The sequence below is a fragment of the Aulostomus chinensis genome, chromosome 18 (genome assembly GCF_037954235.1).
Source record: "Aulostomus chinensis isolate RoL2024-O1b breed Wild chromosome 18, RoL_Achi_v1.0, whole genome shotgun sequence".
Taxonomy (NCBI): domain Eukaryota; kingdom Metazoa; phylum Chordata; class Actinopteri; order Syngnathiformes; family Aulostomidae; genus Aulostomus; species Aulostomus chinensis.
In genome coordinates, this window is record NC_141337.1 from 2112365 (window position 1) to 2128424 (window position 16060).

The 16060-nt window shown below is 47.2% G+C and overlaps 1 protein-coding gene across 1 annotated transcript in view; it reads left to right on the plus strand.

The window, feature by feature from the left end:
* The window catches only part of LOC147244609 (syntaxin-1B), a 42950-nt gene extending 27380 nt beyond the window's left edge, over nt 1–15570 (plus strand). Inside the window, exons 5-10 of the mRNA XM_086185369.1 lie at nt 849–922; nt 1696–1804; nt 2903–2976; nt 4900–5037; nt 5139–5249; nt 5955–15570. Of these exons, the coding sequence (XP_086041495.1) occupies nt 849–922; nt 1696–1804; nt 2903–2976; nt 4900–5037; nt 5139–5249; nt 5955–6035 (587 nt within the window). The 3' untranslated portion in view covers nt 6036–15570. The remainder of the gene's footprint in view (nt 1–848; nt 923–1695; nt 1805–2902; nt 2977–4899; nt 5038–5138; nt 5250–5954) is intronic.
* The last annotated feature ends 490 nt before the right edge of the window (nt 15571–16060 follow it).

A 16060-nucleotide genomic window follows, 5' to 3' on the forward strand; every position in this document is an offset into this window, starting at 1 on the left:
TTTCCTCTTGAAATGTTCTAAACGCAGGAGGGGAGGTAGGAACGTTCTCCTCGTATCATGTCGAGAACTTTGCACCTCACGGATTTCCAGAACCAGAACAGGAAGTTTTTAGAATGTTCCCTGATGTTCCGTATGGGTTTTAGAATATTCTTCACTCCTTAAGAGCAAGGTTCCCAGACTGTCCTTCTCTGTGGGTCATGACCTCAGTGTCATAGTGCGGTATTGTCAGATGCTGCGTTCAAGAGAAGTCGGAAGTCTGAGGTTTCTGACATCAACATTAGCTACCACTGACACTGTTAGACTCCATAAGTTAGAGGTGAGTCAGTGAGATAAATGCATGTCTCATATTGTCTTAGTACACAAACACGTTCTTCCTTCTGTGCAGGAACACAGCTGCCATGTCTGATGTCATCCGTGACATCACGTTGAAGATTTCCGGGCTCTTAAATGATCCCAGAGTTGGCACCTGTAATTTCACGGTTCAGTTCATTCTTGTCAAATTGCAGCTCATTTTTCCTGACTTCTGAATTGACTTGAACACAGCATTAGAAAGAAGGAAACGCTAACTTCCTTAGTGTGACGTTCCAACACTCACCTGGCCACAGCTTTGAGCGCTGTGATGGTCTTGAACGCACCACGGCTCAGGTATCGGCGCTGCAGCGCCACACAGATCCCTGTAGATCCTTCCGCCTCCTCCTGAGGAACAAAGTAGTACAACCACACAACTGCTGAATGACTGATGCGTCTGAACTCACAATAAAAGTGCTTCATCTGATCTTTCACAATAAAGGTGATTCTACCAGTGAATCTATAAGTAAGTGACTGACCGGCGCTGTGTCTTCCTGCAGCAATCGAGCAGAGCATCGAGCAGGAGGAGGGTCTCAACAGATCATCAGCGGACCTCAGGATCCGCAAGACGCAGGTGAGTCCAGCAGTTCTGGTCCCCCGGAGACCAGGACGTCTCCGGTGCCTCTGCTTCCTGCAAGGCATTTCGGTCAGCAACATCTTCCAGAGGAATATTTTACTTGTTTTACCAGATCTGACAGATTTTGCATTTTGTTTTAGCCGTCTTTTATTTTGGTTTGATCTCATCCATCCAACAGAGCTCGGATGGCCAGAGGACAGTGAACACATCTCTGTGTGATAGTTTAGGGAACGTCTGTAAACGACAGTGCTCATGGGTCTGTCAGACTGAGCATGAGCAGAACCAGTGGTCAAACTGAAACACACGAGAAGACACAAACTCAGACGCGCGTTCCAATGTGACCCCGCAGCATCCTGCACTTTCATTGGCTGCTGCCTCCCTCTGCCGGCTGCTCTCTGCTCCCTCCTGGTGGTGCAGGCGAGAGCTGCAGCTGCTCCCTGCTGCAGCCTCAGCAAAGGGTTGGACTCATAAATAATTCAGAAACTCACTTTGCTCAAGGACACAGAGAGATTTTATCACATTTACACTCGGAGGAAAGATGTGTCATTTTCCATCATGACACGTCATCGTATTAGGAACCCAAACAAAGATCTCAGTTGTCACTCCAACACACAAATCTCTCCAGTCTGAGCCACACAAGTTCAACACTTTCAAGAAGAGAACTTCCCTCAGGCAGTCGACTGTTGTGACTGTTAGTGGTTTCCAGGTGACGCGGCGAGCTGGATGTCGGCGTCACACATCTTCTTCCTCTCTGTCTTGTCGTCTGGCAGCACTCGACGCTGTCACGCAAGTTTGTGGAGGTGATGACTGAGTACAACACCACGCAGTCCAAGTACCGCGACCGCTGCAAGGACCGCATCCAGAGACAGCTGGAGATCAGTGAGTGCGCACTAAACCCAGACGCACACAACAGACACACAACAAGCAGCTCTGGTCACAACCAATACGACCAACCACAGACGTCCTTTCTGTTCGCCTCGGGACTTTTTTTGGAGAAAATTAAGACCTTTTTCTCAAATCTTCCTATTTCTCCAAAAAAATAATTAAAACGTTTCTCTAAATATTTTCCTGCCAAAATTGGAACTCTTTTCCTGTTAAATTGTGGTTAAATTGAGGGAAACTCAGGTCGTCGTGTTCGTTGTTGGTGAGTTGACGAGTCAAGCGACGCCCAACTACGAAGTCAAATCTTCCTCCTGAAGAAACACAAGTGATTCCAGTTCGAACTCGTCGTCTGACTCGTGAATAATAAATGAGGTCGACTGAGTCCGAAGATAAACATCATAGTACAACACACTCACACACACACACACACACACACACTAAACTGATGCAGACAGATAAACAGACTGACTGCAGAGGTGATGCAGCTTTTGTCTCAGCAGATCTCTGACCTTCACACACACACACACACACACACACACACACACACACACACACACACACACACACACTGAGCAGTATAGCAGACCACTGTGAAGTCAAGGGTTTGTTTTATTGATGGTCTTTGATGTACTTGGGAGTCAGTATCCTCTGAGGGAGCATCTCCAGCTTCGTGTTGAGAGAAACACCCTGAGTCATCATTGTCGTTCTGAGGAAACTACGTCCTTAGTTTGAAAGATTAAATCAATACTCTGAGAAGGTAACTCCTATTTTAAGGTCGTAAATCATCACCTGAGACACTACGTGGTTACTTTTAAGATAGTAATTCTTTTTTTTGGGAGATCGAGGCATTCAATTGTACAACAGGGTATTAGCCTCGCCGTGGGGGTCCCTGGAGACACATGTGCTCTTCCGACATCGCGCTTCCTGGATAGAAAAAAAAGACAATTTGCTTGTTTTTATGATGCAAATTTGAGAGATGAACCCTCAAACACAGGGACATGGACTCGCGAACACCGTGGACATGATGGGCTTTAAACACCAACCTTGAACATGTGGTTCTAGTCTGACCCGCCTGTCTGTCTGGTCTGTCGACAGCTGGAAGAACTACCACCAACGAGGAGCTGGAGGACATGTTGGAGAGTGGCAAGCTGGCCATCTTCACCGATGATGTAAGCACCGCACCTGAGCCCGCTGCAATGACGGGTCACTTTAACCTGGGCCAATCTGCATCTTTGAAAATGGCCTCCAGGTGCGCTGAGACATCAAGTGAATACGGCCTTTGCCACATGACCACAGGGAGGATGATGGGATGGGGGAGACAACTGGGTGGGATGACAGCTGCTCTGTAGAAATATGTGAGCTTTTATTATGAAGGAGCCACTTCATATTGTCATTCACTCCTTCAAATTAAAAGCTCAGATATTCGAGGAGTACCACTAACCAAAGCTGGGCTCACGTGACGAGAGCGTCATGTGACATCGCACTATGGTCAGTGATGAGGGCTGCAATTCATCACCGAGCTGACTCAATCACCTGAGAGCTCCTCTTGTTAAAGCCACGCCCACCAGTGAGGTCACAGTGTACCGCCACTTCAACCCGTGAAGGTCAGAAAAAATGATTAAGAGCTGGTGTTAATTTACTCTCAAGCAGGTAAGTCTGTAACATCAAATTATATAATTAGAAACATACATGTATATACATATATATGTAATTATTTAAAAACACACACATATCTATACATTTCTATATGTGTGTGTGTGTGTGTGTGTGTGTGTGTGTGTCTGTGTGGTATCGAAGAGAGGTCAGCCAAACACCTCCAAGTGAGGCGGGTCCTGAGACCCGAGGTCAGCTCAGCGGGAGGAAGCAGGTCCGAGTCGCTGGTATAATAATCTGGCCCAAGGAGGAGATGGATGCCCCTGATACCAGGACCAGGAAGCCCCTCACACTGCAGGGAGGGTATCACCCCAAGTCCAGCACCCTGAGACTGGACCCTAAGAGGGTCACAGGAGCCCGAGGATTGGTGAGGGTAGGAGCCACTGTCCAAGACAAGACCATCAAGATCCAGGACTACATCAGGAAGATGGTCCCCCAACGATGAACTGCTAAGTGAAAACCTCAGGCAGCAGGAACCTGAAGATACAAGGGGGGGGGGGGGGGGGGACACACACCATGCAGGTACCACCTCCAGGTGGAAGATGAATCTGATATCAAGAATCTTACCAGGGTCTGGAGAAGGCTGGACTGGAGACACCACAGAGGCAGGAACCTAGAAGCAGATCTACTAGGGGTGTAGACCAGCTGTCAGGACCGCAGGTGCAGGTCGGGATCTAGACCACCAGTTCAGCATATAATAGCCGGGGGAGGTGCAGGCAGGAAGAGGCAGGAACCTAGAAGCTGCATAGTGAACCAGAACATCTGCTCTGAGTCTTGGCTGGAGGTCCCAGGGTCAGGATGAGAGAACGACCCAGCTAGAATCCTGGGGGGCTTCCAGATCCAGACTGACTCACTGGTGCTGGTGGACCAGCAGCAGAAGAAGGTAGTGGTGACAGATGGAGCGTCCCCTAGAGGAAGGAGCACCAGGAGTTGGATCGAGGAGCTGGGGGAGATGTGGGGGGTGAGGGTAGCAGTTGGGCTGCGACCCCCAAACTGGGGGGGGGGGGGGGGGGGGGGGGGGGGTGGCTCCAGCAGGTTCCAGGTCCACGTCTGAGGTCTCAGTCCAGAAGAGCTCGGTCCAGGGAACAGATGAGATACTGCAGGACCCTCAGACTCCCAGACTCCCTCCCAGGAGGAGGACAAACCCGGGGGGGGGGGGGGGGGTCACACGTTAAAACCCAATACAGGACAACATTTTGGCTTCAGCGTTGTTGACTAATTTCCGTGTTTGTTTTCATGTTGAGTTGTTTTACTGCGTTTTAGAGCTCCGTCAGCGACTCGTCCACCGACTCAAACAACGCTTCAGGTGTTGCTGTGCACACCTGCTCGGTTCTCCTCCGTGCCTCTGCTTCTACGAGTCAACGGGGTTTCATTCCCTTCGCTCTTCTTCCTGTTCACTCGTCTGAGCTCTAAGTTGAGTTTCCCGTCATCTCACGCAGATCAAAATGGACTCTCAGATGACCAAGCAGGCTCTGAACGAGATCGAGACCCGACATACCGAGATCATCAAGCTGGAAAACAGCATCCGCGAGCTGCACGACATGTTCGTCGACATGGCGATGCTGGTCGAGAGCCAGGTAAGTGACACGCCCCCCAGGAAGTGTGTGGAGTGTTTGAGAGACTGTTTGTGTCAACAACCACTGTGTCTGTGCGTGTGTGTGTGTGTGTGTGTGTCCAGGGAGAGATGATTGACAGAATTGAGTACAACGTGGAGCACTCCGTCGACTACGTGGAGCGAGCTGTGTCCGACACCAAGAAGGCCGTCAAATACCAGAGCCAGGCCCGCAAGGTAACACCGACACCTGCACCTGCCACCAGAATGCCAGTACCCAGAGGAGAACCATCCAATCACAGAACATCAGATTGGGTGTCTGCAGCTGATGATAAAGAAGCTGGAACAAAATGGCACATGGGTTTAGAGTGATAACAGTTGTCAAAACGTGTAAAAGAGTTGAGTCCTGCAGAGTTCGGATCCACCGCCAACACGTCGCTCTGTAAAACGCTGCGAAATACCGGTCTGTTTTTAAAAATCTGGACTCATGCGTTCATTTGTTTTCTATGAACGCAAAGATCAGGCCTTTGGATTCATGGTGGATTCGTCTGAAAGACGTGTGAAGGTTCGTACTTCTAACCAAGTCGTTGCCTCCTAGAAACGACCCGGCGGTCCACGCCCACATCTCAGCCGAGTCGTCTGAACGTCACCAACTTGTTTTATCCTCGACATTCTCCCAAATTCTTCCGCTGTCATCATTTAAACGAGTGGTTTTGTCGTCTATTGTTTCACAGCAAGTTTTGTTCTTTAAGTTTCACGTCAGCAAGTCGTTGCTGACCAGTCGTGCTGCGCTCAGAACTCTCACACACCGGCCAGCGTTTACACCGCCTCAAATTCTTGGTTCCGTTTTGAGTTTCACTCTCAGTTTAGGATCCCAGGAGCCGGAGGTCACGTTGGCTCAAGTCACATGACAAAGTTGTTGTTTCTCCTGTCACCTTGCAGAAGAAGATCATGATCATCATCTGCTGTGTCATTCTGGGCGTTGTCCTGGCGTCAACCATCGGCGGCACGCTGGGCTTCTAAAGCGCCCTGCCGCCCGCCGCTGCGAGGACTGACACCGACCCACCATCTGACCGACAGCCAGCAGAGAAAAGAAACACCGACGACAGCAACAACACAAAAACTTGAAACACAAATGCAAGACAGATAACCAATCAGCTAGGAAGAGAAACCAATCCAATCACAGATAGGAGGGAACACCAGGGGGTTGGGTGAGGTTCCAAACTCCAACTAGAACATAAGAAAACGCCATGACATCATAGCTGACTTAACTACACAACATATACAAGAGGGTACAAATACACCTATTTATTACAGATGTACATGTAAATGTATTGAACATATGAAGACACACATGGGAAGGTCACCTGTAAAAAATTACAACTTAGAACATGACATGTTTGTTTCTTTGCTTTTTTCTTATTTTTTAACCATTTCTTTCGTTTTTCGTGAGTCTCCAAGGACAGTGATGGTGATGGCCCTGGGGTGGGCGTTTTGCGGGACCAGCGCTGTGGCTCACTAGCTTCTCATGTGGAACATAAGTAGAACATCAAAAACACGTTCTTAATATAAGTGTCGCAACAAGACGGAACGTAACACAGCTCTGGATCTCTCGCTGGCACTCCGGAACCACACGGTTCCAGAGAACTGAGCGAGGCCCCGGCGAGCTGTTAGTGACTCCGGAACGTTCCAGGATGCTGTCAGTAGTTTTGGAACCTTTTACGATGCTGTCCCGCAGGACGAGCACCCTCGGGCTCTGGTGGAACCAACTCTGTCCCCTTTCTTTGGGGACAGAGGGACCAACCTCGCCTTTGCCTCAGCCGCCTCTTTAGACCGCCTCTCATTGGTCGCTCACTCCTGTCATTCACCTCAGTCAACCTATTAAATTAGCTTTGATCAGACCTGCCACATACCGACACAGGAGCAAGACACACTACCCGCTTACAGCCGGCTGATTGGCTGGGGATTGTGAGGGGGTGTGTCATTGCGATGTGGCAGGTTTCTATGACAACAACCTCCCCTTTTTGTCACACCCGTCCAACCAAAGAGCAGGGGGAGGGAGGGCCTCTGGTTTTTCTGCTGTATTTGATTGGCCAGCGGCAAAGAACGTGACATTTGACTGACAGGTGAAAGATGGGAAGGACAGCGGGGTAGGAGGAGGAGGGTGGGAGGAGATGGACAGTCAATCTATGCAGTTTAGATAAGAGGAAGACGACTAGTCCCGCCTCCCTCTCCTGACATAGCCAATGAGGATGGAGGGTTCATGTTTCTGTGCCAAAAGGCTCATCACACCGATCGCCGTGGCAATGTCGTAGTCAAGGCCGGGCGTCGTCTCCAAGCTGTCACAACTGTTCTTCCGGAAGATTCTAAAAAATGAAGAGAACACCTTAAAAAGTAGAAAAAGAACCGAACAAAAACATCACATTATATAACTAACAAACGAGCTTGACAACACGAGACAGAGATGTGCTGGTTCTAGTGCGCTGGTTCTAGTGCGCTGGTTCTAGTGTGCTGGTTCTGGTTCTAGTGCGCTGGTTCTAGTGCGCTGGTTCTTGTGCGCTGGTTCTAGTGTGCTGTTTCCAGTGCGCTGGTTCTAGTGTGCTGGTTCTGGTTCTAGTGCGCTGGTTCTTGTGCGCTGGTTCTAGTGCGCTGGTTCTAGTGTGCTGGTTCTCGTGCACTGGTTCTAGTGCGTTCAACCCTGGTTTCCTGAGTGTCCCAGTGATCTTGATGCTTTTTGTTTTTTAAATAGGGAACGTTTGTTGATTCGTTGTTCCGTGGTGCTGCTGTTGTAGTGCGTGCGTGACGTGTCCCGTGACATACTGACCAGACATCATTTCCTATTTAGTCTGTATGATTTGATGCATTTGCCTGAGTCCTCCTGCATCTCCTGCCTGTGTGTGTGTATGTGTGTATTTGTGTGTGCGTGCGCATGAGTGTGTGTGTGTGTGTGTGTGTGTGTGTGTAGATTGAAATTCACCATTTCACACCATTTAGGAGTCACACAGGTGCTTTAGAACAGGAGGCATTCCCTGTTTCCTGTTAGCAGGTATTCTCTGTGGAAGGCGGAAACATGTGACACACACACTCACTCGCATCCACACCGTGCCACATGCATGACCTTCATATGTGGTTTCACACAATGGAAATAACCCCTCGACACACACACACCTTTAACTCTCTTGTTTTATACTTCATGCAAGTGCTAGTGTTAGATTGCTTCGATTAGCATGCTATAGTAGCATTAGCTCATGTTTAACGCGTAGGTGATGCAGAAGCTGGTGTTAGAGATACAGCTTTTCATTTTATGCATATCACACATATTCAGATCAGTGTTGGGGAATGGATGATTCTTTACCTTGGTGATCAATAGTTGGACAAAAGAATCTTAAACCACGGTTCACTCGCTAGCTTTCACTTGAGCAGTCAACATTAGCATCTAGTTTGTTCAGTAAGCTAACTTGCTAGCTAGTAGCGAGTGAGGTTGTTTTAGCAAACATGATAGAATTCAACTGCTTAATCTCCCTCTTGAAACGCATTCTCTATACATCTTGTAGATTTAGCAGAGCAGGACCATCATTTTTTTAAATCAAAAAATGAACCAGAAACCAACATGCTAATTTGTCATCAGAAAATTGGAAAACATAAATATAAACAATGCTGGCCAACACTGTTCCAAAATCCGACAACACACGCATCAGGCCGATATGTTCTAGATCATATATGTCAGTGAGTGAATACTTTGTTTTCTGTTGGAAGTTACTCTGCAGTATTGTTACCCCGGCCTTTGATTGGGAGAAAGCGCTGGCTGAAGGTTTTTCTGGGCTCTGTGATACGGAGGTCCTCGCGCCTCTGTTGAGGCCTACGCTAGCTACACAATCACAACAATCACTGTCAGGCTAACAACAGCAACCACAGACGCACTTGGTACTTCAAAATCAGCCAAACCCACTCTGTTCAAGCAATAAAGTTGATTTGTTATGGTTCAGTTTATTCAACAGAAAAAGAATTTTGCTAGCTGTCTAGACTTTCAGTGTACAAAAGAGTTGCAACATGGACGAGGTCTTTTGATTCTGTTAGCCAACGGTCGGAGTATTTCACGAAACAAAGTACAAAAGAGGAAAAACTGTGTTATAAAAAAGTGAGTTATTCAATGACAATTGAAAGCCCCCCTCATCATCCCTCTGGAAGTGAACGTGATGTGGTGTTTGACAAGTATTTTTAGCCAACAATCATACCCGCAACGTGGCTAACGATAGGCGTCCCATGCTAGATCATGCTAACTGCTTTGTCTTCACAAACATTTACTTCTGGCCTGGACATGGAGATGTGAGGAAGTCGTAATAGCTTTGTTGAATATTTGTGTGTTTTCACTGAAGTTGTAGTCATTAGTGTAGCTGTAGATGTAAGTGACGTTGTGTATTCGCTAAATGGAAAAAAAAAACGGCAAAGAGTTGTAGCTTATGGTGTGGAGAAGACTGAAGGTGGGAGTTTTTTTAGTTGATTTCTTTTTTTATTTCACAAAACCAAAACTAACTTCTTTGTTCACCAAAGCTTAGCTAACGCCTTCACCCTCCAAGCAGCAAAATACATGTTTGTCCACATTCATTTCCAGTCCATTTCTAATATCAACTTACACTTTCTGCTGATATGTTGTCAGTGTCCATGGCAACAATCTGTCATGAGTTTTTTTTGTTTTTGTTTTGATTTTAGAGTGTAGTTCAAGTTGTCCTCAAATATTGAATATCAAAACATTAACCCCTGAACTTGACACCAAAGTATTCTTGTTTTGATAAAAGCCCAGAAATGTCTGCCACGTCCAGAGAAGAGACTAAACCTCACCGGACTTGTCTGTCGGCAGCTTTGGAGGTTGGCATATTGAACGTCCACCAGTCACAGTGCTCCACTCATCATTTGGTCGCTCAACTTCTTCAGTTCAGTTGTCGATGGTTGTTAAGGTAGCGTCACGGTTGTTGTGGTAGTTCAGTGGTGGTGATTGCAGTGGATATAAAGTCCACGATGTTAGGATGCCGTTGTAGCACCAGCCGGTTTGTGTGTGTGTGTGTGTGTGTGTGTGTGTGTGTGTGTGTGTGTGTGTGTGTGAGAGTTATTCGCCATTCATCAGGCGCTGCGTCTCTGTCTAAGGAAGGAAAACCCGGATAAATGTGGCACTGTATAAGTGGTACAGTTACAGTGACAGCGGAAGACATTGTCTTCACCAGGTCCGTCCAAATGTTCGGCCTCCATCCCGTCGTCCTGTTAGTGTTGTAGTTGTTAAATTGTACAAAAGAACGACATTAAGGATCGGGAATCATCCGCTACGACCCAGCAGCCCCGCCCCGCCCCGTTGTGTGTAATAATGACAGTAATAATAATAGTAATAAAGGCATGCAAAAGCGTTGTGGAGTTTGCATGATGGTGTTTTTTGTGCCCCAACCTGCCCTCCATGTCGTGCACTTTACTGCATTGGACTCGTTGAGTTAGCGCATGAGCTAACTGATGTACTGGTTCTACTTCTGTTCATAGTTGACATATTTGGTTCAGCGCGTTTTCTTTGTATCATGTCATTGGAACAAGTAACTGGATTTCAATGTACTTTGTTGAAGGTTGATTTTTTTAAATGTGAACCTGTGCGAGGAAAAATTCCAGAAACCTGCCGTCGACTTGCTCCCCCATCAACCTCCAAACCTCCCGCTAGGTGACAGGCGACTCTTCTCACCCAACCTCTGTGCTTGTTTGCCTTCATGGTTGCATTGTGTTGTGTTTTTGTGAAGGATTTGTCCCCTCGGTGGTTAATATGTCTGAAAACCTGTGGGCGGAGCTCCCGTTGCGCCTCCACCTGGCCTTGTGTGTGTGTAGCATGCCTCCCGTCCTCTTCAGTGAAGCCAGATTGGTGATAAGTGTACGAATGTGTGAGTGTTTATTTGCGTCAGAGCAGCACGAGTTTGTTAAGTTGTGCGAAGCATCCTATCGCAGGTCCACGGGTTTCAGATGCTTGAAGATTTCCACTTTTTTGTGAAGAAGTAATTGATAGGACATATTTATGGGCACCATAGTCACTGTTATTGTTCTTATATTTATTATTAAAATTCAAACCAAAGCATTCTTTGCCCTCCCCTCATGTATTCTCAAATGTTAGCCGCTAATAATAAAGAGCACAATGCGAGTGGAGTTTACAATGAAATGTTCGTCACAAATGGTGAAAAAATAAAAGTGAAAAATATCAAACGCCAACGTTACCATATGAACAAAGCCCCCCCCCCCCCCCCCCCCCCCCCGCGCAACACCAGCCCTCGCCGCATGTTGGTCTGTCCACAATCAACTCTGACGGTGTCTGCCTCCACCAGCCTTTTCCTTTCCACCTCTAGATGTTGGTTTATTGAAAAAAAAGAATTGCTGCATAATCATCCGTGACAAACTAGCGCAAGTCCACTTATCTTCCACTCGAGGCGTACGGAGACACGGTGGTGCTTTCATTCCGTTTAACTGCTTTTTTTTTTTTTTTGGTTATTTCATTATTTTCTGTAGAGCTCGTTCACCAGTCTGTGTTCACACCCCGGGACTGACGCTTCCTGAAGGTTTCAAGGTTTCGCTAGCTAGCCAGATGCTAAAGCTAACGAGTCCAAACCAAACATCCAACCAACCCTCACCTTTTCAATAGTTTGTGTTTGACTGTGTAAAAGACTACGCTCCTCACAAAGGTGACACAATGGAGTACAACTCATTCTTTTCCTTCATGACTCATTACTGCTACTTCGCTTGACAAAAATAACCATCGAGTGTTCCATCGGTGCAGGAGATTCAAAGGCTAAAACGCTGAACAAAAAAATGGGCCTTTTAAAATCTGAACTTTAAACTCTTCTTGCTAGCAAGCTTTCATTAGCCATGTTTGTAGTCTGATAATCAGACATCATTGCCTTTTTGTCCTCGGTTCATGGACATGATAGCCATTTTCTATTTGGTGTAATTCGGCTGCATTAGCCGTTGCTAGCAGTGGTTAGCTGAACATTTGCAACAACCATCAAAGGAACAGGTCCATTTCAGAGTCAGTATTTCTCTGTCCCCATTCTTCACGCTCTGGGCTTGTTTGTTTTTCCACCTGGGGAATAATCAATGCTCGCAAAACTTATAAACATATTTTAGATAAATAAAAACATTAACAATAAATAACAACTATTATCTAACTGAATGTGCTGGCCGCAGAGATAATTGATTTTCAGTGTGACAGGGAAAAGAATGGGGCGTGACGAACCCACAGTCTGTAGCCGAGTCTTGTTTGTGCTAACTGGCTAGCTACAAGAAGCCGTGAACCTCCAGTGAGCAACTTCCTGCGTGTGAGGAAGGACTGAGGCCTTCTCAAGTCACATATATAGACAAGAATATATAACCGAACATCATCATGCTGTATGTTTGTGGCTGTGGAGCCACAACTGCTTTTATTGGTGTTGTATGTTTGTTTTGTCAGAGCGGGGTACGTAAAGCAGGGAAAAATCATCCAGAGAGAGTTTGGTAGCGACGCCAAGCCTCCAAAGACGGACCTACCATTTGCCATTAGCAGCTAGCCTGAGCATAGACCTGATTTAGCATGTTGTTTGACACACACTTCTTATGTTTTGGGGTCATTTTTAACTCACACACTCCTGCAAATTTTGTATTATTTTATTTATTTTATTTCTGCCTACTGGTTTTTCCTCTGTGAACCAGCAGCACAACGTCAGCCGGTTGCCGGCAGACGCCAAGAACTGGAAGGATCCAAGTTAGCCGCGGTGCGTTTTTTTAATTTTTTTTTAATGTTACTTCGCTTTTGGATGATGGAACTCTGCTCTGCGATGATTTTTGTCTTCCTGAAACTATTTTCAAAAACCAAAACCTGTTCAGTGCCCCGGTCTGGATGATGATGAACTGAAATTGTTTGTTTGTTGTGGCTTTGGTTTGCTCTCATCAGCAGAAGCAGCGTTTTCTGGTGATGATTTATTTGAGGCTCTGCCTGTCTTTCTGCTCTTCACTATACGAGACAGTATTTGCTTTGTATCAGTGTTTTTTCCTAGTGGGAGGGGTGGGAGGAGTCAGGGGAGGGGCAGGATGATAAGCCACGCCCATGTGGTCTCTGACTCGGCCAATAGGAAAGACACTAAAATAACATTGTTATTAGCATTATTATTATTATTGTTATTATTATTGTTATTATTATTAAAACTACCATAAATTATTAATAAAAATGCAGTTACACATTTGCAAAAACCCAGAAGGAGAACGAACGGCGTCACACAAAGTGATCAACATCAAAACTTTTAAAAAGGGAGGTCATGACAATTCTGTAATAGCAATGATTTAAAGAACTACAAAAGGAGTTATGTTATCATAAATAATAGTAGTAATATTGAATATTGAATGCTCGCAATTTTGTCAAACTGAAACTGGATTCCTTGTGTTCTGTAATTATTGTAAATAACTTCAAAGAGAGAAAAAATGACTTGCATGTCTATGTATAAATCTACTGAGATATCTATTCCCGTCAAAGTTGACACGTAGTTTGAGCTCTGTCCTCTTCTACCACATTTACGTCCCCGCCCTCGCCTCCACGTGGCTGAAACACATCAGAGAGAAAAAGACACGTAGCTTCCAGCGTCCTCGTCCGCCATGTTCACACCAACCTGCTCAAATCCCTCACGCGACCAGAAGGTTTGACGGCCGCTGACCTCGAGGATGCGGCGCCGCACCTTCTTGCGACTCGAGTCTCTTCATGTCGGTCTAAAACTAACAAATTTAGACAGAAATGAAATCTGGTGTTTTTGCAGGTGTCCGATCGACTTTTGCCTTTGTGGTGAAAATGCATCCACCGTCACCGCTGCCACCCGTCTGTCCATGACCAACTGCAGAGGCTCCACCCACTGGCGCCTCTGATGAAAGTGCTTCCCTCCATATTAGGAAAATTAACCCCTCCGCTAGGTCTTTCCAGGCTACGCCCCCAATCTGTTAGCAGCTTCCAAACTTTCTCTTTCTGATTAAATGCCTCTCAGCCACTGCTAGCTTGCCAAACTGCGTGCTGACTCTCAGTCTGCTTCCTGTCTGCTTGCCCAGAGGTCAGCCTGCCTCCGCTCACATGGTCGGGATTCGCCAAACTGGTTCGTAGTCAGAACCTCAGACGTACATAGCCGCGCTACCGGCTCAACAGCTTGATTGGCAGCTCTCAGAAATTTAAAGAACTGTGACAGGGTCCCCTGCTTACTGAACCCCCCCCCCCAAGGCAACAACGGTCCGGTCCAGTGGCGGGTGACGAGTCCACAGGCGCCGACTGGAGGATTCGGTGCCTCCATCACAGACTAACAGTAACTCCTGACAGGATTCAGACTTCATTAAAACCACCTGAGCTCCCAACCCTGCTTAGGACGCTCCCTGAAACGCGACCCGCTCAGACCTCAACCCGTCCGGTTACTGGATCGGCACCACTGTTGCTCCAGGGGTCGGTTCATCATCAGGACGCCGTCTTCAGGCCCAAACCATTTCAAGTCAGCTGACGTCATCTACCCTGAACAGACCGGCACCACAAGCGCATCCGTCCGCGGTCGTACCCCGAGACGCCACCAGTCTTCCTTCACCGTGGCAGTTTCATCACGTTTGTCCCCGCCAGGAACGGAGGTCTTGGCTTCACTTTCACAAAGACGTCAAATCATAAACAAAGAAAATAGATCATCAAAGGAAGGAGCTCACCTGAGGCCCTCAAGGCTCTCTGGGCAGGAAGTGATCTCGCCTGGTCAGATCGCCTCCAGGTGCTCAGGTCTGTCGTCTTCAGGCCTTCGATGTATCTGAGGAATCACGCAGGCCGCCGTAACGACGTGTGCAATATTCAGAGAAACAAGGGCTTTCTTTATCATGCAGAGACGTTCAGGCCAGCCGTCCAGCGCTGACGTCCGCAGGCAACCCCCCCAACAACACTCAGACGCCCCGTGACGCGCTAACCAACGTTTTTAGGGCGACTGAAGGCAGACGTCTCCTCTGGGGAGGCGGGTAAGAAACAAGACGTGAGCTCAGAAGAAACTTTCCCAACGTTAAAACCTAGAAAGGGCAGAGCCGTCGCTCTCATGCTGCAACTTTGACTGGAAATGCAACTTGTGTCCCGTTTTTTTTGTGTGTGTATGTGTGCGTAGCGTAATGTAAAAGCGATCTGTCCCCCCCCTCCCCTCCCACCCCCCAACCCCGACTCTCAAAAGACCCACCCCCTCCCTCCCCCACCCTCTCTCGTACTGCTGTTGGCTGTTCTGTTTAGTTCATGTGACGTGCCAGTATCCCCGCCCCCTTCTTTACCCATTCGCCTCCACTCCCCCTCACCTGTCACCCCTTCTCTCTCTCTCTCTCTCTCTCTCTCTCCCTCTCTCTCTCTCTCTCGCCCCTCCCCCTCTCTCTCTTCATGGATCTTTAAGATGACAACTCTATGCAGATGCTGTCTTTTATAAGTGTGTCAAAAATTTTAATTTAAAATAAAAACTTTAAAAAAACAAACCCTGACAGACATATTGAAATGAAAACAAAACATGAATAAAGAAAAGGATTGTTCAGTGTATCACGCAGCCTGACGCCACTTTATTGCTTTGTCTCTTTCCATCACACTGACTCTTATTTCTAGTTTTGACAAAAGAAACGGATGAGCCGATGCCAAAGTGAAGCGCCGGTACGTCGGGGTTCAACAGTTTTCCTAAGAAAAGGTGAGAATGACGTCGCAGACCGGGAAGCCGCATCAACAAACATTGGATTAGCAGGTGACGGCGGCTGAAGTTTCTCAACTCAAAACTCCGTGACCGTCGAAGGTTCAGTTTCATTTCAACAAGACGAGCACAGACGCAGTTTCAGGGGCGTGGACGTAGACGAGGTTGTTCTGGAGGTCCGGCTGATCGTTTTATTGCATCACTTGTGCTTCAGGCTCAGGTGACAAAGCCGTCGAGATCATGGAGCTTTGGACTCTGTTTGGGTCAAACAACCATTAAAGCACCACAAAGACGGCCTTTCTCGGCTCCCCCGTAACGCCATCGGTTAGACTGACAGGTGCAGCTGTT